At 33.7% G+C, this 26,131-nt stretch overlaps 2 protein-coding genes across 7 annotated transcripts in view; one reads left to right on the forward strand and one right to left on the reverse strand.

The window, feature by feature from the left end:
* The window catches only part of LOC135131903 (protein split ends-like), a 139,427-nt gene that overhangs the window by 110,820 nt on the left and 2,476 nt on the right, over nt 1-26,131 (reverse strand). The gene's annotated exons all lie outside the window — the stretch shown is intronic.
* Nucleotides 6,068-11,536, forward strand: LOC135131904 (uncharacterized). 3 transcript variants are annotated; one of them, XM_064059766.1, is made up of 2 exons: nt 6,068-10,831; nt 10,886-11,536. In XM_064059766.1, exons 1-2 carry the CDS (start codon nt 6,205-6,207, stop codon nt 11,371-11,373), a joined length of 5,115 nt encoding a protein of 1,704 aa, XP_063915836.1. In that variant the 5' UTR covers nt 6,068-6,204; the 3' UTR covers nt 11,374-11,536. The 3 variants fall into 3 exon arrangements, with proteins under 3 accessions (XP_063915836.1, XP_063915838.1, XP_063915837.1); XM_064059768.1 differs by having other exon boundaries at nt 6,068-10,374; nt 11,039-11,144; XM_064059767.1 differs by lacking the exon at nt 10,886-11,536 and having other exon boundaries at nt 6,068-10,551; nt 10,601-10,711.

The raw sequence follows: 26,131 nt of genomic DNA on the forward strand, positions 1-26,131 counted from the left end.
TTATTCAGTCAATACTTCGTAACATATCGTTCATATTTTAAAATGCAATGGGGCGGAACTAAAAGCAGCTTTGACCCTGCTGCACGCACACAGTTGCCAATTGCTTAGGGCAATTGCGAACGCTTAGTTTTTTAGGGTAGAGTGAACATACTCCACATCCATAGTACAATCAAATTAAAGCTGTTGTTATGCTGATGGGTGGAATCTAATTTCTTTCTTGGTGCTAGAAGTAGGCTGCTCCGAATTGTGTAATTCGTAAGTGCTTCGATTGTTACCATGACTAGCCTTTATTCTTTTCAATCAGCACACGACAACTTTCACCAATTTTACCATTCTCATGTTTGTTAAAAAAAAGACAATATGGAGGATGCAAAATTACACGGAAGTTTTTTTGTTTTAAAAATGTACAAAAATTGCACATTTATATAAGAAATTATCGGTGATAAGTGAAACCTTTTGTCATAATGAATAGTAACTAAAAATATTTGTTTAAAACATTGGCTTTGAAGCACAAAGAATGATACCAAATCTGTTGTATTTAGGTACGAGTTTGGTGGAAAATTTCGAGTTATTCGAAAAAAAATGGACAACGAATACTGACTACAGCTTTATAAATTAACGTCAACTTTTTTGGATACAAGTCTTATTGTGATGTGTACAATTAACACTAATATAAAGATAGTCCTGTTGTGTTAATAGAATTTCAAATAAGTTAGAAGAACTGTTTTTGACATGCCCGATTATTTCTAATTGATTTACGCATTTATTTTTTGAAGCATTTGTAAATATTATTTATTTTTGAACGTAGATATGCTTAAGAATATGTGAAGAATCTTCACAAAAGCAACTGTTTTGATAATATATATGTAAATTATGTAGAGTATATACGATATTTATCAATATGACAGATTGAAAATTACAGCTTATAATCAAAAATGCCTCCGAATAAATCACTGGAAACAATAGTTGGAGCAGCACTTAAAATGCAGTAAAATATAGGCTTGTAACATGGTACATATTTGGTTCACTAGCGATAGGTGGGTGTAGTATTATATTCCATTTAGACAAATACTAAAACTTCTTGACGTTTTAGGTCAGGTCATACGAACTTGCAAACTTCCTGCTTTCGTCTACCTGCCTGAAATTTATTGAGTCTACCCAACTATTGTACTGATTGCGTTGACATTTTCAGTATCTATACTGTAGGAAAACGGCAACCAAAATTTTGTGAACTTAGTTGCGTTACTATTAGCACTACAGCATATGTCTCAAAATTATGTTTATTCGGTGTACATACATCCAAGATTTGCTTTGCTTCAAAGGTGAAGCAGCTTTTGATGCACTTTCTGAGATACGAACAATAACATAATTAAGAATATTTTTCACTTCAGGAATATGCAAGTAACCAGTTTCGCTTTCGCATTTACTACTACCAAAAAATACACATAAATCAAGGAAGTATGCAAAAAATAATTCATATCATGTTATGGTCATTTGATGTTTGAAAAATGCTATTATATTGTATTTTTTGCAATTCTTGCAGCATATTTTTATACATGCTTCATGGCTAATTTTGAATAAACCAAGCAACAAACAATGACATGTAAACTTGACTGGTAATAAACATATTACCAGTCAAGTTTACATGTCATTGTCGATTGAAAAATGTTTAAAAAAAAACACGCCAACTTGATAATTGTTTTTAATTAAACACCTGTTATCAGTTCTGGTATTAAAAGACAGTTCACTGAATTGGTATATAAATGTCTGTTTCTTGCTTTTTTTGATGAATTATATCAACTTTTCATAACAAAAAACCAGGAAATAACTCTATACTAAAAACGTATTTACAGTGACTCATCAAAAAAAATCCAGGTATGTAAGGTGTAAAATGCAGAAGTGTAACATTAAATTATTTTTCGACCATTATAAACACTCTTAAGGCGTATGGTTATTAATATTATTTTTGAGAAGGCGGATTTATTGTCCATTGCTAGGAGAAATCGCACTTGCAAATGACAGCTTTCTTCTGCAATTATCTCCGTTTAGCATACTTCCAAGAAGGCTGAATGAAATACTAGTACACGCATTTTTACGTATATGTATAACTAGAAGACGCAACTTTAACATAAACAGATTTTTCACGAAAGAAAATACATACATCGCACAATCAAATTTTTAGTTAGCTGACGCAATAAATTCATGGTCATCCATGTCACTCTTTTGATGATATTACACCTAACTTGTGTTTATGTCTAATATATACATTATTATGAAATGAAATGTTATTCCCAAACATTCAGTAGTCTGTTTTACACAAAAACCAAGGCCAAATAATTTACATACACACTTTTAGTTGATTTAGAGCGACCGTATCGAATAAAATATTTATTAATTGCCTTATTAAAAACGTCGGTGAATGTGAGTCGCAGAAATAACGCGAACTTTAAACGTGTTCAATACCAGCATTTGGTCAAATTTTGAATCATTTAAAATGCAAAATAAAATAAAAATACAGGTTCAAAAAGTCTGAAACGCATTATCAGGAAACATGAATGACTTGTTCCTTTCCTCGTGCAGTGAATTAATTAATTTATTAAAACCCCCCAACAGGTTTCCTTCTACTAAAAAAATATGCGTCTCATAAACACTTTATAAAACCTGATAATGTGTTAAACGCTTGCGTGATTTCTTAAAAGCATACGAATTGCAAATAACATGAAGATCAAGGTTACAAAAAAGGGGTTGATTTGACCCTCCATTCAAAATACGAGTGGAAGCTACAAAGTGATGTAACGTTCTTGACTTAAATAGCTGCTATTATAATTTTCAGGTCAAGCTTTATTGAAATTTCAAATTTATTATGTGATACGTTACCGTTAAGTTTAAACAAACATAACGGTTTAGAAGATGAATATTTTGCTGGCATTCTAATCAAGATTGATATTGCATTTCAGTTCGATTAAAAAAAAAAACAGTTTTTACTTTGTTACCATCGATGTTATCATGAAGTAAAATACATATAAACCACGGAAAGTAATGGGCATTGATTACTATTTCGAAAGTAAACGTTTCAGCAGGTAAATTATTATATTAATTGATTTTTCTAAGTTTTATCTATACTCATACTATTTGCGAATTTTTGAAAAATAACTTGAAACTAATTCAAAACCACATTTAGTAAAATTATAAAATGGTTTTATGAAAGCTATATGCATAGTGAAAATCCTAAAAAATCGAAAACTCAATCGTCGTTTGATAGATTTAATTACACCAAGTTAGTCGTCTCCCCATTTCTTAGCTTCATGCTGCAATTATTGAATATTCATAAGGGACCTGCTCAACTATTTTTTATGAAGTGAAAAATTATTACAAGCAGGAAAACTCTGATCACAGCCAGAGCAATGACGTCAGGGGCGGTTTTTTTGCTTTTTTTTTTTAAGCAATTTTGAACTTCCGCATGTCCATCAAAGGTTTCCGACAAAGTCACGACGGGATACCAGATGACGGGCAGGAGACGTAATCGATAAACCGACACATAAACCGAAGAGACGACAGAAATACAACTTTGGTCGTTAACATTTTATGCAACCATAAAGCAGACATATTATAAAGCAGCCAGCCGTCCGTTGACTGCCTGCATACAAAACTGTGTATCCAACTTTCCACAATTTTGAATGAATTTAAAAAAATCGCATAGAAATATTGTTCTTACATAAAACAAAAAACAAAAAAAAATCAGGTTAATATTAGCTAAAACTGCTCTTATCGTATACGACTACTGTATTACAGTACAAACGAAATATGACTGAACATTCTTTTCGAATACGGTTATTGATTACATGTTTCTTAAATAACCTCATCAACATAAATCCACGCAATTATAAAGAAAAACACTCTAGTTTTTATATTTATTATTCCATCGTACACACATGATAATTTGTTACATCTGACATACAAAGTTTTGTTCTGAAGAACTAGGTGTTTAACAATTAACATTATATTCACTAGATGGAACATCAAAAATGTCCACAAGGTCGTTAAAAGTAGGTATTTTAGGCAGACACTGTACAAAACAAAAAATATTTTACGTAACATATACATACAATCATACAGTTGGTTTCAAAAAAAACGGGACTAATCCGTGACATGAACGTCTCATCCCATTGCTTTTCATTCATCTATGAAAACGTGAGTTTCTGATATTGTCACATCTTTTTGAAACCAATGGTACATTAAAAAAGTGCAATACAACATGTACGTTCTGTTAAATAAAAATTAATCAAAATAAGCTGACATTTAAAACTTCATTTTGGATTTTTGGTTAGTGAATGTCATTGGTTATTGTATGTTTTGAGTTTAAAACTGGTTGTCACTTTGACATTCACATTTATAGTTATAATATTTACCTCAATCTCAAAATGTGTCAACACTATCGCACAACATGCACTCAACAGGAATGACAACTGCAGTTTTGAACAACACCAAACTTTAAACTTGACTTTTTCCAATCATACGTATGGTACAGCTTCATTCATTTAAGAATTTAAATGTTATTTCATGTTCATATATATATGCTTGTTCTCATAAGAAAAAAAAACTTTATTTGACATCGTCTTGACTCGACACGAATTCAAATACACAGTTACGAATTTAATACACTCTTTGTAAAAAGCAAAATACATAAAAATTTTATAGCATGAGATAAGAGGGCATCGTATACATATATGTGAGGTTTATTCATCCCAAAACAAATTTGATATTTGTAAACGTTGTCATAATAAAAAAAAAGTTGGTGTACGTACCATTCAAGAATTTAAGTAATTGAAATCAAAAAATTTTAGTTAACTGCATTTTCGTGTTAATGCAATCTGCTTATATCAAATGCAATTTTATAATATAATCTACTTGGACAATAAAGAAAAACAATGGATTTTACAACAAACTGACTATCAATGTAAGAGATGTATAAAAAAGTATAGAAGAGCCACAAAATATACAGCAACATTATGCAGCTACTTACTTCACATTTCAGATTTACATTTATTTAGTGGAGGCAGTGTTAAATTTAGAAATTCACTAGAAATTAGAACCAAGCAACGCTTATGTGAAGGTCTAGCGGAGGTGGATGACCGCACATAATGTTTACAAAATCTATTATTTTAAACAAATATAAAACAGTAAGAAAGAAGCTTATGCTAAAATTTAATATTTACTCACTGCAACATGGTTCCTAAATATATTTTTTAGATTTCATAGCAAATTTTATGCAAAAAAAATTGATGGAAGGTTATTTTGACAGAACTTCCCTCGCCCTTGAAGTGCAGTACAAGAAATCCAGCTTTTTTGAAAAATTATTACATTTGATTTTGCGAATTTTATTTTTTATGAGAACCCTTACAAATTAAAATAAAAACATATTTGTAATGCTAAAATAAAGATAAACAAGCTAGCTACACATTTGTTTCAAGTGAATTTTCCATTGTAGAATTTTGTGCTGTCATCAATATTTTTGCAAGGAGACACGTATGTATATGAATTTAGACTGATGCAATGCAATACATACTAACAATAACAGTATTCTTTTCCCAAATTTTCGGGGTAAAATAGAGTGAGTCATTCTTGATTTAATCAATAATATAAATGCCTCAATCATTAATTTTTTTAGTCATCCTGTGTTCGGGCCAATCGAGAAGCCCGCCGTGCAACCAGCGACGGAAGGGAGGGGGACACAACCACCCTCTTCCACTTCAATTTGTAAATAGTTTTTAGTTCTGTACGAGTTAGGCTAGGTAAATAAACGATAAAAGTACAGACGGGTTTTGTAGTTGCTCTGAACCACATCAGTCCAGAGTGTCACCCATTGTGACCTACAAGTAACCAGGGCCATCCATTGTGGCTTACAAGTTGGTCACCCATTGTGACCTGGTCCTTCGAACCGACGACGCGATTCACCAGGTTGAATTGCATCACAAGAATAAACCACCATTTTTTGGGCCTACAACCGCCACACCAACATTTTTGGTCCTACGAGTCGGATCGTAATCCAGCGCCAGAAGTAGCAGATCAGCCAGCCGAATTAAGGTCATCCCGTGGAGAAGAGAACGAGCAAGAGTTCGGTGGTGCCAAGGGTAAAGGTAGGCCTTTTTTATTTATCAGTTTGGTTTGTGGTTTCTCATACGCAGCATTCATTAATTAGTTAAAATGACTCAGGAAGAGTTAAAGGCGTTAATTAACAAAAGGGGTATGGTAAAGGCGACATTGACCAGAATGAAACATTTTGTTGACAATTTTCAACCGGGTAATAATGTCTACCAGCTGAAAACGCGTTTACCGCATATTCAAAAGGCGTTCACAGAGTTCGATGACATTCAAAGGCAAATAGAACTTTTAGACAATAGGGTCGATCAGTCTAAGGAACGCGAGGAATTTGAAAATAAGTATTACGATTTAGAATCAGCAGTGCTAGAAATTATTGATACAGATGTACAAAATTCGGCAAATGAACGTAACACGAGTAGTCCCAGTTCAAGTAAACAGAAAGGTTCAGAGGTAAGATTAAATCCGGTACGGTTGCCCACATTGGATTTACCTGTATTTTCGGGGTCGTATTTAGATTGGCAAGCATTTTCGGACACATTCAAGTCGTTGATTCACGATAATGAGTTATATACAAATATCGAAAAATTTCATTATTTAAGGTCATGTTTAAAAGGAGGTGCCTATAAAACATTAGAGTCGGTAAAGATTTCGTCAGACAATTATCCTATCGCTTGGAAAACGTTAGAAAAAAGATACGCGAATACACGTTTAATTGTGCAAGAGCATGTGCTGGCTATAATAAATTCGCCCAATTTAATAAAAAATTCGGCAACGGCAATGCGCAAATTACTAGACGATATAACAGTTAATACCGAAGCTTTAAAAAATTTACAAATAGAAGTTGATAAGTGGGATGCTTTAATTGTACCGTTAATTACTTTGAAATTTGATTTTATTACGAAACGCGATTGGGAATCCACATTGGACACAGAAGTAGCGACTTTAACAGAATTAATTTGTTTTTTGAGCAAGAAAGCGGCTCTATTAGAATCCTTAAATGTAGGAGAAAATTATTCAGTTAATAATAATAAATTTCAACATTCGGGTAAATTTAAGCATAATTTACAAGTTTCAAAACAACCACGACCATCCACTTCATGTAATACCACAGTCACAAACGATAAGGTTTCAATTCAATGTTTTTTGTGTAAAGGAGCTCATACATTATACCGTTGTAATGAATTTCTTAGTATGTCAGTAGCCGATCGAACGAGTACCATCAAGAAATTAAAATTGTGTTTAAATTGTTTTAAACGAAATCATTCAACGGAGCAGTGTAAAAGCGGTACGTGTAGGCAATGTCAGGAAAAACACAATTCATTGTTACATAGAGAAGGTGACAATCAACAAAATAATTCGAGCACAGATTCAGGTCAAACAATTGTTTCCCATGCAAGACATAACGCAGAAAATTCTACACAAGTGTTGCTGTCAACGGTACAAATATTCATTAGAGACTGTTCAAATAATTGGGTCATGTGTAGAGCGTTACTAGATTCGGGATCCCAATCAAACTTTATAACACAGCTATTATGCAATAAATTAGGTTTGTCATCAGCTCAACTTCATGGAGAAATAATAGGTATCAATGGTTCAAGGTTTGATGCACAAAGGCTTACAAAAATTCACATTAAATCAAGATATGACAACCATGATTTCAAGATAAGTTGTTTTGTTTTAAGCAATATTACACAAAGTTTGCCGTCAATATCATTTGAAAAGAACGACTTGCAGTTACCCTCTAATTTAAAACTTGCGGACAATGAATTTAACATCCGGTCACCGGTTGATATTTTATTAGGGGCAGAGATTTTCTGGAAGGCTATTCGAATGGGGCAGATTAAGTTAGGTAAAAATTCTTTGCATTTACAAGAAAGTTGCTTTGGATGGATAGTGGGTGGTACAATTAGCACAGGTAGTTTCATGCAAAATGGTCTGTGCAATCTGTCTTTAAGTAACCTAGATAAACAAGTTAGGGCTTTCTGGGAAACAGAACAATGGCCAGGGGAAGAAGGTTCTCAGAATAATTATCCATCGCAGGAAGATAAGGATTGTGAAAACCACTTTCTAAATACCCATAAACGTGATCCTTCCTCGGGTCGGTTTATTGTACGCCTACCTTTTAAGTGTAATCCGGTTACAATGGGTAGGTCCGACGAAATTGCTAGAAAACGGTTTACAACCCTTGAAAATAAGTTGAAACGCAATGAATCACTCAGAATTCCTTACAAGCAGTTTATGGACGAATACTCTGAATTGAACCACATGGAACTTATACCGGGATCCGATAGTACCGAAACGTCTGTATATCTGCCACATCATGCAGTTGTTAAGGAATCGAGCACGACGACAAAATTACGGGTAGTATTCGATGCAAGCGCAAAAACCTCTAAAAGCACGAGTTTGAATGATTTTTTATCGATAGGTCCTAAACTTCAGGATGATCTTTGCGCCATCATTCTTAGATTCCGTTCACATCAATACGTTATCACGGGTGATATAAACAAAATGTACCGGCAAATTTTGGTCGCAGCGGATGATCGTAAATATCAGCGGATATTTTGGAGAGACGATTGCACAAAACCTCTGGACACCTATCAGTTAAATACGGTAACTTATGGTACTGCATGTGCTCCATTTTTAGCAGTCCGGTGTTTGAAAGAACTCGCAGATGAAAATAAGGTCGCTTATCCTCACATTTATCCTGTTATCATACACGACATGTACATGGACGATGTTTTGACAGGAGGCAATACAATAGCAGATGTATTAAAATTGCGCGAGGACCTAATAAAAGTACTAAGTCAGGGTCAATTTGAGTTGAGAAAATGGGCAGCAAATAATTTGTCACTGTTGACATGCGAAAGGAATCTGCCAGATACGAGCGAGTTTGACAATGGGGTAATTAATTTCGATAAAAACGGGGAATCAAAAACGTTAGGATTATACTGGAATTGTCAGGAGGATTATTTAAAATACGAAATTAACGTAGATAATAAGGCAAGGGAATCTTTTACAAAGCGTAAAATTTTGTCTACGGTGTCTAAAATATTTGATCCATTAAATCTGTTAGGTCCAGTCATTGTTAAGGCTAAATTGATTATACAAAGATTATGGGAAATGAAACTTGGTTGGGATGAAAGAATACCCGCCGAATTAGTAAAAATATGGTTACAATTGTTAGATGAATTTACAATTTTGAACAATATCCGAATACCTCGAAAGGTGATTAGTCACTATCCGTACAGCCGTATTGAAATGCATGGGTTTTGTGATGCTTCGCAAAGAGCATATGGTGCATGTGTCTACATACGCACACACAGTGCAAATGGTTCCGTCTCATCCAATTTATTGTGCAGTAAATCGCGTGTAGCACCACTTAAAACAATTACCATTCCCAGATTAGAGTTATGTGCAGCCCTATTGTTAGCTAAGTTAGTAAATAGCGTCATTCAAAATTTAAGAACAAGGGTGGACGAGATATTTTATTGGACGGATTCGATGATTGTATTAGCATGGTTGGCAACTTCACCATCCGTATTAAACACCTATGTAGCTAATAGGGTCAGCCAAATTCAAACCTTAACTACCGTTGAAAAATGGCACCACGTAATCTCAAACGAAAATCCCGCGGACATAATTTCACGAGGGGCGCTTCCCAGTGAACTAATCAATAATCAAAAATGGTTTAACGGGCCCGTCTGGCTCAGCAAAAGAGAGGAAATTTGTCCAGATAAAATCGTCCAACCCACAGAAATATTGGAAGTAAAAAGATCTTGTTTAGTGGGTGTTAGTCATTCTGAATTCAACTTTCTAGAGAGATTTTCTTCATTTTTCAAACTGCAACGCGTCATCGCCAATTGTTTTCGATTCATTCACAATTGTCGAAATAAGGGTAACAAGGTAGAAAATGAATTTTCAAGGAACGAATACGCTAGGGCCACAACTGCTATAATATCAATGCTACAAAAATTAGAATTTTCAAACGAATTAATCAAACTTGGAAATAATTTGTCCGTTAGCAAATCTAGTAAATTAAGAACACTTAATCCCTTCTTAGATAAGGACGGCATTATAAGAGTAGGGGGACGTTTGCGTAACGCCAGTATAGGTTACGAACAAAAACATCCCATTGTGTTGCCCAAGCATCACGTGACAAAATTAATAATTCAAGAAGAACACGTGGCCAATTTACATGCTGGGCCCACAGCAACACTGACAGCAATTCGCCTAAAATTTTGGCCCTTAGCAGGTAGAGCCCAAGTAAGGCAGGTAATTCACAATTGTTATAATTGCTTTCGTGTAAAACCAGTGAGCGTAAATCCAATCATGGGCGACTTACCAGCGTCACGAATGGTAAAGGAACGACCGTTCAAAAATACTGGACTAGATTATGCCGGTCCGCTATTCATAAGAGACGGAAAAACGCGAAATAGACGTACAGTAAAGGTATATATTGCACTTTTTGTATGCTTTTCCACTAAGGCAATTCATTTAGAGCTGGTCGGTGATATGACCACGGAGAGCTTTTTGAACGCGTTAAAAAGATTTATGGCGCGTCGAGGACTGGTAGACAACATTTACTCTGATAACGGTAGTAATTTTGTAGGTGCAATGAAAGAGTTAAAGGAATTGTTTAAGGCAGATAAGTTCAAAGAAATTTTAACTGAGGTCAGCAGAAAAAACATAAATTGGCATTTTATACCAGTCAGAGCACCTCACTTTGGAGGTATTTGGGAATCAGGGGTTAAATCAGTTAAATTTCATCTTAAAAGAGTTATAGGCAATGCAATGCTGACATATGAGGAGCTGTATACCCTGCTGGTAGGTATAGAGGCTTGTCTAAACTCGCGGCCGTTATGTCCATTGACAGAAGATCCGAACGATGACGAAGTCCTGACGCCAGGACATTTTTTAATTGGCAGTTCATTAACAGCTATACCGGAACCTGATATGAGCGACTGGAAGACGGGACGCTTATCCCGATGGCAACATGTTGAGCAAATTCGTCAGCACTTTTGGCGTCGATGGTCCCGGGAATATTTGGGTCATTTACAACCAAGGGCGAAGTGGCATCGAACTACCTCCCAAATACAGCCGGGGATGTTGGTCCTCCTGAGGGATCCCAGTCCACCCCTAAATTGGCGACGAGGACGAGTGGTAGAACTCCATCCAGGCCCTGATGGATGCACCAGGGTCGTATCAGTACGTGTCGGGGACCGCATAATGAAGAGAGCCGTCAGGACGTTGGGGGTACTACCGGTGGATTGAACAAGCCGTTCAATGCGGGCCGGGATGTTCGGGCCAATCGAGAAGCCCGCCGTGCAACCAGCGACGGAAGGGAGGGGGACACAACCACCCTCTTCCACTTCAATTTGTAAATAGTTTTTAGTTCTGTACGAGTTAGGCTAGGTAAATAAACGATAAAAGTACAGACGGGTTTTGTAGTTGCTCTGAACCACATCAGTCCAGAGTGTCACCCATTGTGACCTACAAGTAACCAGGGCCATCCATTGTGGCTTACAAGTTGGTCACCCATTGTGACCTGGTCCTTCGAACCGACGACGCGATTCACCAGGTTGAATTGCATCACAAGAATAAACCACCATTTTTTGGGCCTACAACCGCCACACCATCATCCTGTATAAGTAATTATAAAATTAAAATGCATTGATAAACCACAAGCATATGATCATAATATTTTGCATACTTCAGGTTTATTAGGCAAAATTTTAGGATGACATCATCAATTTTTAGGGAGGGAATAAACGATTTTTTTTAACGATCTACCCTGATTACGCTAACCTTAAAACGTCTATAAAATTTCAGAGCACAATGAAAACTCGACATGGATTCATAAACCACAATGCATGAGTATCTTATTTCATAAAATTTAAATCAGATTTACTATCGTAAATTTTGGAGATGATGTCATCCCATTGGTGGCAGGGATGATTACCCAACTTTTGGTTAGTGTTTCACTATCTACATATTCTTAATGTACATACAAAATTTAACAACAATCGGTGCACTAATTTTTCAGACTATCTCTCTAATAAAAATCGACACAGAGAGATAGACAGACAGAAATGGGAGACCATTTTTTCATGAAATTCCGAGAAAACATGAAAGAGCCAAGTCGCCCGATGGACCCCATTACTACTCTTTAGCTTACTTACGCTCGGGAAGGAAGAAGTTCTTTACACACTCGAAGTATTTTTCCATTACATATTCATGCATGTCATGCAAAAATGACGCTTAAGAACTGGAAATGATATCGGCATGTATAAAAAATTTAAACTGAAATTAACACTACAAAGAGCCTTGAAGAAGCCAAACTTTTTATTGAAGTAGTTTGTCACTAAACTACATTAGTATATTCCTATACATGCGATACAATGCTCATAAAAACAGATGTCTACTGTTAACTCCAACTATTCTTTGCCTCAGAGGATACAAAAAACTTTGGTCGCAATTGCATTATGCCTGTAACATTGTCAATAAACATGCAGGCTGAAAATTTTGTGTGTCACTACCGCTAATAATATCCCTATTCAACTTTATTTGGAAGTTTGAGTACAATTTTTAGTCCTAAACCTCACGACCAGTAGAACTGCACATACATAATTAGTACAAAGGTAACGTGTTCCCAACGTTAATGTATAATAAATTGCAGGGAAAGTTTTATCCATTATGTTTTAATTATTACTTGTGAATTTACTTTGGTGTTGTCAACTAGATGAACAAAGTGTACTTAATGATTAACTCATCCGTACTTTTTGAGTAGAAATTAAAAAAAGGTAGAAATTCACACAGACACGTAAGAGAAATTGTGCAATAAGGAAATGAATAAACGTGAATGTGTAGTACTGTTTTAAAACTGAGTTGACAAGTTAATATATCTATTACACATTTCCACGGACATTGTACAATTAAAACGCCCACAAGTATGGCAGAAATTTATATTTCCGTAACATAATAATCGGCTCCAACGGTGATCTGACGTTTTTCTGAGTAGAGACAGAAAATTACCATGCAGTTTAAAACGGCAACACTGTTCAAGACAAGATAACCTTACTCCAATTTATATACACGCATGACTGCCCGCAATAATGGGTTCTTTATACAAAATAGTACTTCTTTTGTATTGTTTTTCTTGTATGTAATTTAATACAATGTTGTTGATTTTATCGTTGAGATTCCTCCGCCTTTCCATCCGTCAGTCGGTCTGCACTTTTTACAGTGGAACTTAACGAACAGGCTGTATCCTGTATCGATCAATCTTTATAAACTAACCACGACATCAATCATGTACAAAAATAAAAACGTTGGTTTAAAGTGAAACAAAGTAAATTAAACAAATGCCTGTTATCTTACATATATATTATTTTCGTTATTTCGTCGTTAAATGAAGGCTCCCAAACTGCAACAAAAGGTATTCTTAGACACATTTCCTTGAATCAATTTACCGTTAATTTTTCATTGACTTCTCAGAAACATTACTTTCGCAATAATAAAAAAAAATATTCGAAAATTACATGCATCAGAACAATAATTATACAACACCACACGTCGTTCTCACAGACGTGATGAGATAAAATTAATCCGTAGTATCAAACGGACCAAACTCGATACATTCCAATTGGCCATAATTACATTTTCAGCGACACTATCCCAGTGCAATATCAGAATTTCACGACCACAAACTCTAACTTATTCATTATGGTGGCCATTACCTTCTACACCTGTCACATTCGATTCGGTCATCCTTGAAAACAAGCTTCCCATCAAGAAAATAAACCAATTCCCAACAGACGAGAAGCCATACAAGAATCGCAAAAAATGTATAGCCACGGTTTCATATCTCGGGTTAACCGTTGCTTCAGTTAGTTGGAAGAAAATCAAAGTTGCGTTTATCTCTGCACAAGTGTTTCAGATTTATTCAGGAAATGCGCAATGAAAAAGTAGCGCTTCATTTTTTATTACCCTCCCTCTCGGCGCCATTATTCTAGCCAACGTGATTCGCTAATTATTTTTATGATGGTCATGCCGTTGAACTTGCGGTTTTACATCCATCAACGTAATTGAAATTGGACGTCATATATCATGTTTATACGAACCGCGATCGATTTCTCCACAAAGTGAACCATCAATAGCAACATACAAATTCATCGTCGAAAAAACAACAGCTGGCACAGGTGTCTACTACAACTTAGGAACAACACAGGTAATGCTGCAACACAAAAATGGCTTGCTGTATCTCTGTTTACAAACAAAAATGAGGGAAGCTTGAAAAAATTATCGGATGCAATTTTTGCACAGAATTTCTGCTGCACTGAACAAACAGAACACACTTTATTGAAGTTGGCTTGGCAACTTGGGCCAGGTTGGCAGCAAGTCTAGTTGGTATTTTATATATCGTGACGTCATGCGACCTGGCACAGCTGCTTACATAACTGCTACGTTGTCGCCTGTACGCATCGCTGCGCTGTTGCCAGATTGGAATCAAACGAACGCTGCTGCTGCTGCTGCTCTAGCTGGCTTTCAGGTGAACGAGAAAAATAGCGTTATAGAAACGGATGTTGGATTATTATTTATTGTTTTGTCAGAGACGTGCGAGACAACGACGCTCTGGTCGACTTATCTTGTAAGATGTATTTTTCACTCTATTTTTACGTCAAGTTACTCATGTGGCCTTCTCTATTATCTACTGTTATCACAGTTATTCATTGTAAACGAGTTTAAATCGTCTCAGTAATCTTAACAAGTCACGCCTTTCCGATTAGAGAAAAATGAATGTATGAACTGAGTTCAAGAAATTGTATTTTGTGTCATTGAAGTTGGTAGTTCTTTATTTGAAAAAAAAAAAAACACTAATGCACTGTCATCAGTGACTGACTACTAAACAGATAATAGAAAGCAAAATGTCATATAGCACGCCAACGTTAGGACACCTACCTGAAACTATCTAGAAATACCTTTGTTAATAATAATAGACGTACCTATATTTATTATTTTGCTAATACGGTATGTAACTGACGTGATATATCCACATTTGATTTTTTTATGGAAAATGTTAATGCTGCATGATTAAACTGACTTAATAAATTTTTCATGTATATTTGGAGACCGTAAATTAATGCGACATGCAATATTTCTGTATGAACAGATTCATTATTTTAAAATAAAATAAAAACTTTCCATGCAGAATTCATCAAATAAAAGATTAACGTCTGACAGTAGCTTAGAAAAACTCCATCGAACTATAAGGAAATAAATAGATGTAGTAGTGTGGCATACACACTATTCGCTCCTGGGTATATTTGCAATTTTATTTTATAAATTGTACCTTGCGAAAACGTTTCTCTCATAAATTAGGGAAATCAAATTACCAACGCTCAACTCTCCACTTGTTATTTATGGAAATATTGATTTGAAATATATTGCAAACAATCGATACCAGGTTGTGTACAACTTTTGTTGAAAAATATTCAATCGCTCACAAAACGATACTGTCCTCTAATTTTACGACGTAACCGCGGCGTACCGGATCATCAAACATAAATTATCACATTTTATGGAACGAAAAGCAGTCAATTGAATCCTTAGTTTTAGACGTTGCTTTTATAAACAGGTCAGAATAGATAACGACGTTTGCATTTGTCAAAAAATGTTAAAAAAGTGTCGGTAAAGCATTTTGAAACACTCAGTATTTTTATTTAAATTTATTTATCCAAAAAATGAGAGTTTTTACATCACCTACGAAAATTATCTTTCTAGTACCAAACTTGAATAAAAACAAACAAGTCGCCAAAGTTGGACATATTGTACGTTGAACAATTATTTTTTCAATAAACAAATTATGAATTCTCTGATACATAAACTAGAGCGTACAATTCGGAGAACAGTATCCACTTTTCGTGCGCAAAAGTATACAAATAAAAAAGCATCACCGTACATTGGAAAACACGCAAACCCTCTTGAATATAGGATGTGATCACTTCGACAAGTTGTAGTTTATTTCCAAGATAATTTCATACGATAATTATATTTAGCATAACCTGCTCTTATTTCTCCAGTAATTTACATCTTTAGTTAAAACTCTAAAATTGTTAAGACACAAGTTCACTCGGCTTCAAAATAAAATAACAAATCCAGTTTCTTCAGATAAGTTATAAAATTTGGTTGTCCGATTTTTATTATTTATGACAATCCCTCTAAACCAATAAAGATGTGTGAATTGTTAAACTACAGTCAAACAAACAAGCATGCTATGCGTGGGTTTCAAATGAGTTTTTCTTAATAAAATGATGTAGTACTGTATTCCTAGAATTTCAGGTAAACCCTATTCAATTTACTCAATAAAACATTTTGCCTCATTATTTTTATAAGAGATCCTGACAAGAGTTCTAAAATATTTGATAAACCACAATATAATTATATTATATTATATTATATTTTGAACACTTTAGGCAAAATTTATCCGGTAAAACTTTGAACCACGACATAAAGTTTTTGTTGAAAATAAACAGATACATTTTGATTAGCGATGTACCATGCAAAAGGCCACTCGACAACGTTAGCAAGATTTCAGAAAATTTACTCTGCAAAATTTTTTGATGTCATCAAATAGTTAACGAGGCCAATGAAAAAAATTTTGGTTTAGCGTTTTACCTTCTACATGATATTCTTAAAATGCGTACTAAATTTTAGAACAAATAGATCAGTGGTTTCGAATATTATAGACAGACGAAAACGGAGGACTTACTTTTTTAGTCAAGGAGTTATGAAAAGTACGAGAAAACATGAGGTTTGCGGTTCGTGGGATGGACCCTATTACAATCCTTCAATACTTTCCTGGCTTACGCCTACTATATATAGGGTGTTCAATTAAAAAAGTCATCAGGTTGGCCTTTATTTTTCTAAAGATTATTAAGTGCCTCTAATAAACCTAAAATTTAATGGATGACAGCTGACAACGCGGAAATGCCTAACCTCACTTTTTCGTATAATAGAATTAACCCACTTCAAGAATTTGGTCAAAGATCAACTACATCTATACAATAGGATGGATTAATAAAACACCATTCTTTCAACATTTCTGTTTGTCTGTCTGTCGTCTGCATCAATTTTTATTAGGCACGCAATCACCGAATCTACCAAACCGTTCGTTCTCAAATTTTGTATGTATATTAGGGGTATCATATAGACTAACCAAAATTAGGCTGATCATCTCCAGCAGCAATTTGATGAAGTCATTTAAAAGAATTCTATTTTAAAATGATTTAAATGTTATACAATAATATAGTCCTAAATTCTGCTATACGAATCCGCTTTGAGTTTTTTCCTTAAACGGTCAAACGTTCACAACAAAGTTAACACAGTATAATAATATTTTACCACCTACAGATATGCGACATCCGTAGCGTAGTGGGTTACAGAACGAGTCGCCCCATTTTCTCGAAAATATGAAAATACCCACATCTTCATTTAATCAAAATTATAACAATATTCAGAACACTCTGAGTCTATTCGATTGTGGCTTAATTAAAACAAATTTCTACGCAACATTCTTCCATAAACACTGAAAGTGAAAGCTTGTTAGTATTGCTGAGAGACCATTTTTCCCTTTGGTTTATCTCCTTCAAATATATTTTACATTGTCTGTGCTTGTGTGACGTCCCCTTGCAATTTGCCATACCAGGCTGGTTTTTAGTCTATAGGGGTTATCACAAAACACATATCGCAAAATCTAATTTTTTGTTTCTAAAAAGCGGAATTTGTTGGACTTGTAATTCAATTTTTTTTAATGACATGAACCTGGCCAGAAAACCAGCATTGCTGACATGACACTTGATGAGATAAATTGTTTATTGCACGTTGGTTAAAAATAAACTGCATTCATCGACTCGTTGTAACTAACAATTTAACAACTTATCGAAAAATTCACAAAAAACTCGTCATTAATATCGAGAAAAATAAACAGAAAGCTCTGTTTCTTCCAAGACACAATAGTGTTTGTGGCAACTTTTTTCTGCTACTAAATCCACTCAAAATATAGTTCATGGCTTTGGCTAAATAAAACTTTAGTTTCTAATTTTACCACACAACAAGAATCTTCAACACACTATAATTCACAAATAATGTCCGTATTGTAAGCACAACAAAACGTCAAATAACAATTATAAAAAAATATTTTCCACATTTTACTTTTATTACGCTTTTGAAGGATTTAATGAACCTGCTACAATTTTATAACTAAGTAAAATAAGATATCTTGGAGAAATAAAGTACCTCCTGAATGTAAACGGGAAAAAATTCAATGGTTCTAGAAAGCTCGACGGTAATTCCATGGTCTCAAAGATTGAAGACGTGCATGTGCCAATATTTTTTTGAGTCATTTCTTTTCGTATTACAGCATCACAAACATTCACAAAAAGGAAACTAAATTAAAACACCTTAAATTCTGCTAGACTTTTTCAAAAATTATTTTCTTAATAAAAACTTAAAAATTAGGTTCCCTCCCAATGAGCGATAAAACATCAAATTACACTCAAGACATATCCAAACGCGATTTTTTTTTTTTATACATTGCAAAATATACATTATAAAACATATACATACTTCGAAACAAATTCAAAGAGCCAAAAATTAAGCGTTAAAAGTGACAAGCCATTAAAACAAAAAAAAAAGCAAGTGTAATAATAGCTTTTTTGTATCGGGTGATTTTTTACATTTCTGCTCTAGTTGACCATGACCCTTACGTCAGCCGTTTCAACTGCATGAATGGCCAAAAAAAAAAAGAAATATAAAAGATCACCGGGCAGACTATTTATCGTTCAATATCTGTTTTAAGAAATAAGCTACATCAATACCATCACAGTGACACTTTTAAAAATTATTTCTTTTAATTATCTTTTGTGATAACCGCTATAACTTAAAATAAAGATAAGTATGTGTATAGTGTTAAAGTAAAGCTAAAGAAACATGCTATGCACTTGTTTCAAGTGAATTTTTCCATTACAAAATTTTGCGATGACGTCATCATCATTTTAGTAAGGACAGGTGCATCAATTCGAATAGGTGCAGTATAGTATTAATAACAATAGTACTGTACTTCGAAATTTTCTGGAAAATGGGGTGAGCCGTTCTTGATTTGATCAATAAAAGAAATTATCTCATTCATTAATTTATGTCACCCTGAATAATCTATCCTAAAAAATATGCATGCATTCATGAACCACACGTATCTAGCGAGTCATAATATTTTGCACATTTTTGATAGGATTTATTCGGCAAATTTTGAGATAACGTCCCCAATTGGAGGAAGGGGGATAAATGGATAAATTGTGAATAAGAATTAATCATGTTTACAACAACTTTAAAACGTTCGCAAGATTTTAGAATATTCGGTTTGGTTAAATTGTAAAATGTTATCAATTTTTTTTTTTTTTTCAAAAACGTAGGGTAAAAGGTCACGACCAATTATAAACGACAGGTGTAGGAGTGTGTTATTTTATAAAATTTACTACACAAATTTTAGTCAGCGTTTTACCATCCACACGATATTCCTGTCTAATAAAAATCGACACACACGACTCACAAATGGAAGGCCTATTTTCGGATACGATACGGGTATGAAACGTTGAGAAAACATGACACTAGCCGTTCGCTAGATTATTACAACAATAGTTCTTTAGTTTATACTTGAGAATGAAAATAATACACAACACCCCCGAGGAGTTTGACTACCGGTAAATTGTACAAAGTATCACGCCAAATCATCATACTTAAGAATTGCTATAGCTGTATTCTTTGCTTTTTGCACAAACTGACATCAATTTTACTGCACGACAACGACAAATTGATACAGCAGCGCACAGAAATGGTAATCCTGTTTGTTCTTCTTATTAATGTGGTGTATGCGTGGTTGTTCATGGCAGCCTCAATAATGTGTTGCAATGTTATTCAAGTTAAAAATACACGCCTTTATTCAACGTCTTGTCAAGATTAACTCCACGTCAAGACCTGACATGCAACCAGCACCAGACTGTGACAGCATCTGGTTTCCTGCCGCCATTACTTTCTTTAATCCGTTTGAAAACTGATCTCGGTAAAGCTTCACTTAAAAAATAACCCTTGAACCATTAATGGCAGGGTTGGACATGGTAAAATCTTTACACGCAACCATCAACTGACGATTACAACCAAACCAACAACGGGCGTGCCCCTCCCAAAGCGAGTATTTATTTCGGGCTATTTATTTTAGGCTGAATTGCGTAAATTGTGTGAAGAGCGAACAGACGGATGAAATTCGATGTTTGTTTGCATGATTTGCCAGTTTTAGCATGCTAAAGCTACAATGGAAAGCTTCTGTCTTTTCAAAATTCACCATTTAATGTCAGTGTTGAATTTTTCGAATTGGTTGAAAAAAATCCGTTTACGTGAACTTCTCACCTCTAAAAGCACAACAGATCACATGCACTACGGGTGTTTTTTAAAAATGCTTGAATTTGACTTCTTGATGGGGATAAATATATAGGATACTATGTGGACAATGTAGTACAATCATAACGTTGCCGCAGTGCAAAGAATTTCAGCAAAATTTCTTCCTTAATCAAACTTTACAAATATGTAATTATATTTATATAGCACAAACAATACCACAGAACACACAAAAACTACATTTTTGAGTATTTCCCAAAAAACAAATTTTTAATACGAACATTTTGAACTGATTGATTTTTCAAACATTCTTTAATTTTCATGATAGAATCAATACTTTCTATTCTTGGTACGACTCTAGTGGATTATATAGAAAAAGGAATCTAGGTAAGTTAACATCTTTATTTATTTTTATTTCGACAGCTGTGAACATTTGCGTTGCACCTAAAATGATTTTGCAATTTATGATACTATTTTGTTGCTAGTGCATGAAATAATACGTTAGAATGGAAGAATAAGATTTTCTTAGCGAGACATTAGTCGAGTTAACAATTCATTCGAGAGAACTAAAAGCATTACAAGAACGACCTATAACAAATACCTCGACGTATTTAACTTGCATATATTTACTAGTAACATTGTTCCTTGGGCACTTCTTATGTAAAAGATTGTTCAAGTTTTGAATAAGGGGGCTACTTTTAGCTACTCCTTAAAACTGCTACAGTTTTGGTGGAATTAAGCATAAATTAAAACAATCTTTTTATTGACACAATCGATCTAGTATCGTTTATAATGCTTTCCGAGACGACTGAGAAAAATTGGACTTGGTATTATGTAGCAGTGACTTTAATGTGCGCACGTTTTGAAACCATTCTAGTTTTATTTAGAATTCTAACACACCTTTAAAACAAATTTATTTGCTAAGTTTTCAAATGCAACTTGCACTCCACAACACAATAATTAACTTAAAGTCGGTGACAAGCCAAGAAAGATTTTAATATTTATTAAAAAGCAAAACGACAAGAATGAATACACAGCGCACAACGCAATTCACCTTGCAAAGATCACTTAAAGTTCACAATGATCAAGTAAACTTTCACCCACCAAAGGTTATGTTAAAATTTCAAGACTAAAAATAGGGCCACGTTACGGGTTTTTATCTCTCTCTAAGTAACCAATGGAAACGTTTATTATTAATTAATCTTACTATTTATAACACTTTCTCAACATACACTTGTTTTAGTATACCACCCTGAAATCAAGTAAATTATACGCGGCTTCGCCTTCCTATCTTACACACAATAGCCGCTGGCATAACCATATTAGCTTACAGAATTACTATAATATGTTGAAACACTTGTGTATTTTTAAATAGAAATTGTTATTGCAAAAGTCGCACAGAGCGTTCACCTTTCATAAAAGAGTCCAGCATTTTTAACGCACGGCAAAGCGAAAATTATGCACACTGATTCAATAACGTGGGCTCGAAAAATTAACAACGGCAACAAAATGTGATAATTTATATTGCGAGTACGTGGCATTTCGTAAGAAGAGTTGCATCAACCTGTCAGTCTACTTGGAATAACCTGATTTTGGAAAAAATATCAGCAATCAGCTACCGACATTAAATCAGCAAACGCTCCGGCGAGTCATCGTTCAGATTATAGAAGGAAGAAGTGGCAGTGTATTAAATAATTTTAACAACAAAAGTTGCAATAGTAGTTGACTAACAAGAAGTTTCTAAATTATTCAGGGCCAAGCAATGTTAGTGAGCAAATAAATTCTGGTAATTTTACTCCTCAACTGGTCAATTACCTTTGAATAATAAGATGTGGTTAACACCAAAAAAGATCTAAAATTCTACACAATGCGCTAACGAAAACATGTACCGCTAACTTGGAAGACGTAATGAAAACAAAATCTATTTTAACAAAAATGCATTACAAAAAAAAACTAAATTTGTAATAATACATGTAATTTACAATAGCATGAACAGGTCTTGTCTTTTTTTTTCTTTGGTTTGGTTTATAAATGCTAGTGGTTTATTACAATAATAAAAGTTCAATATTTCAAAAATAACAAAGCGACTACGAAAGTCAAAAAGCTAGGCTAACAATTAATTAGCCATTTCTTAATACAGTTGCATCAAAAACAATTAATTTTATTGTACAATTACATACTTCGTAAATAATTACCTCAAACATATTTCATCGGAATGCACTCACATCCAGTTAACAAACTTGTGCAAAAGGCCTTAAAAATTTTGAAATAATGACAAAAAGTCGCTAAATCCTAAACCCTTTAAATAACTCATAAAAAAGTAGAAATCAGGATTTTGTGAAGATTGTCTTTCTGTTTTCAAATGTGCCGTCAATAAACCGCACAGGATTATGGTAATGATAATATTAGTCATGGCCTTCTCTCCGAAGGCTTGCCTGAAAGGAACGAAGATTCTATGAATCAGACGTGGATGAACACATTTTAGGAGGCAACAGTTGAAATCATCGTTATTACAACTCTGAGCAGTTTGTTGCAGGATTCCAATAAACACTTCTGGAAACAAAAAATCAATATTCATTCTAAGTCCTGGTCTCTGCTATAATATTTGTACTTTTTTAGTTTCATTTCCTACTCATTCTGTCTTCTACGTTTTGTACAAAATATCATTTACTCGAGAAAACGTAAAATTTTAACGTCAAAAAATAATTTCGAAATCCCATTAGGTAGTGTAGTCCTAGCCCTAGCAAACAGAAGTGACAGACCTAACCTTTAAGACCGCAATAGGATTAACAATGTCAAATAATGTTCATTACCCTTCTATTGTTTTCTTTTCTACTTGATCTGGCCCTAATTTCAATGCCGCTTGGCTTGACTCATCTTCATCTTATTCCTGTGCAGATGTTTATCCATAAATAAATAGAAGGGTAATAAACTTTCGTAGTAATGCTATTTCGGTCTTAAAAGTTAGGTCTGCCACTTCTATTTGCTAGAACTATACTTTAGAAAGTAACTGCAAAAGGTATAGCACAACAAAATTAAAAGTAACCCACACGGCTTCAAACGGCATTGAAAGATGGATCAGGTAGAAAGAACCTTTACCAGCATAAATAACTGGTCTAAATTCTCGAGCAATAAATATTCTTTACCAGAAGTTAATATAGTCTCGATCATTTGTTTCGATGTACTACACCCCAAATATTCTTGTGTTAAAAGTGTGGTTAGCATTTTTGGTAGAAAGGAGCCGATGAAGTGCATACAGTAAAATTCACTAGCATATATAATTCGTTTCATAGAAAAAAATAAGAAGTCAACCAACTTTTTCTACACGAAAACATGTCATTTTCTGTTAGTAATTTTGGAGCTTATTGCTTAACGTCCACAATTACATCTATTTTGTGATAATTATTAAAAAAATCGACTGTATCAAAATTAATAATTACTTTAAGAAAAAAAAAATCACTTATTTTATATCGTATTTATTTGAATGAAGCTGACGTTTGTAAACGGTATTTCTAATAATGCTAGTAGATTAAGTAAAAAAAAGTTGCGTATTTTTATGTTCTTCAGTAAACTCGTAAGGAAATACAATGTCTAAACTTTTAGTACCTGTTTTCATTTTTCTTTCAATATTTTACCATTAGTTATACTGCATGGCAACAACTTGTATCTCATATAAACTGAGTGCTATATTAAACTGCTTCTTTTCTGCTTCAATTTTTTATTGGAAAAACGATAGTGATGTTTTTTTACTAGGTATAAAAGATTATTTCTGAAATCCTTTATCAAACAATCGAAATATTTAAAACTTAAAAACAACCATCAGTCTGCACAAAATTGGTTATGTTAGTCCCCAACAGCACAACTCAAAGAGAATTAAAAATAAAAATGTATTTACTATGTGGTCCATTAAAAAAAAATTGGACGAAATAAAGCATAAAGTTTTGAAAATTATCAAATATGTGATAAAAAAAGTCTCGTAAACTAACACTTTCAAGAAACTCGGTGTCTAATTCTGTTTGAATGAAACCTATACAGAATCTAACGTTACTTGCCGTAAAAATATCGATACCTACATAATATTCAATTTCAGAAAATTTTTGAAATGTAATTCGTCACTGCAGTTTCATCACTGACATGATCAAATAATACTTATATCTCTGATAAAATAAATGAATTTCTTCACTAGCAATATCTAAAAATAAATAGAAAATATAATTTTTATTTGAAAGGGAGACATTGACAACTGAATTTGCACTTAGCATTATAAAACAAATATGTATGTATTTCAAAATTCAGATTTTGCTTTAAAAAAGTAGTAACTAGGGAATGCAATTAATGATCGTCAACAACTCAAAAAACGACGTCCATTATAATTTATACTTGCGTAACCGCTGTAACAGTCAAATGACAATGAGTCACCTATCGTTACTTTTATTTATCGAAACAACCAACGACATAGTGTAATAAACCATTTAAAGTAAATAAAGGTAAAAATAAATTTTTCATTTTTTAATCACTAAAATGTGTGAAACTGATAGATGTTTTGATGAAATTTTCATATAACCTTTGTTTTTTTTTTTTTTTGCAGGTACATAATTGAATTGGGAAAAAGTTAATTCACTGAAAACTGTATTTTTCCAATTTCAGTACTATTTCCAGTACTTTTAAATATTAGTAATACATAACTAGAAATTAAATATTTACCATAAAAAAAACTTGTGGTGAATAATTCTATGACGGCAGATATTTAAATTGCAATTTTTTCAGTAAATTCAACGAAATTGTTTGCATATTTTTTCACACACTTGAAAAAAGTATTTTGCATATTTTATGCACGTGACACAAGGCTAGCATCACATCAGCATTTTAAATGACGTTGGATTAGATTTCTAATGTCATAAAAAAAAATCGAAGCAGTCTTGTATCACAAACGCGACAGTAAAAAAATGGTATAACCGTATGTATAGATACATACACAATTCTTGTATCCCAAATATATGTATGTTAAATTACAGTTTTAAAAATATTTAATCAGTTCCATATTTTTTAACGAGCCTGTATATGAATTATATATACTTTTGAATTGAATCACCTATGTTGTCTATTTATGTTCTGGTAGCTCAGTTTAAACAACAAACTTGGTAAAGACATATAAAAAGCTGTCTAAAAACGGTAAAATATGTGGTTTTGCATCGGATTTAAGGTAAATGACATTAGTTTGAAAGTCTTTTAAAATAACACCATTTTCATAAGTAGACCGACTAAGGAAAAAAAATTAAAACACCGACAGTAACCGAATTAAATACTGGAAACGGGTACATTACAAGAACTAACACGTTTTACGAATTATAGAAATGAAATATGTACACTCGGTTTTACGAAGGTGTAAAATTTATTTGTAGGGTGGGACTTACCTACTGATTCCAAAATGAATTTGACCTTAAACACAGAAAAAATTGGGGGCTTACATGTAAATGAATTACACTTGCAGTGTAAATACTGTTAATGAAGCCTGTTTCGTACTTCGACCATAAATATTTTTGATTATTTATCCAGATTTAAGTGTAGAAGTTCCTTACTTGTT

The sequence above is a fragment of the Zophobas morio genome, unplaced genomic scaffold (assembly GCF_036711695.1).
Source record: "Zophobas morio isolate AGI-343-1 ecotype UQ-CSIRO unplaced genomic scaffold, CSIRO_AGI_Zmor_V1 ptg000021l, whole genome shotgun sequence".
In the NCBI taxonomy this organism is placed as follows: Eukaryota; Metazoa; Arthropoda; class Insecta; order Coleoptera; family Tenebrionidae; genus Zophobas; species Zophobas morio.

Coding starts and splice junctions, on each gene's coding strand:
- LOC135131904 (XM_064059766.1), top strand. CDS start 6,205: ATGACTCAGGAAGAGTTAAAGGCGTTAATTAACAAAAGGGGTATGGTA. Junction 10,832..10,885: donor CAGAGCACCTCACTTTGGAG/GTATTTGGGAAT, acceptor AAAGAGTTATAG/GCAATGCAATGCTGACATAT.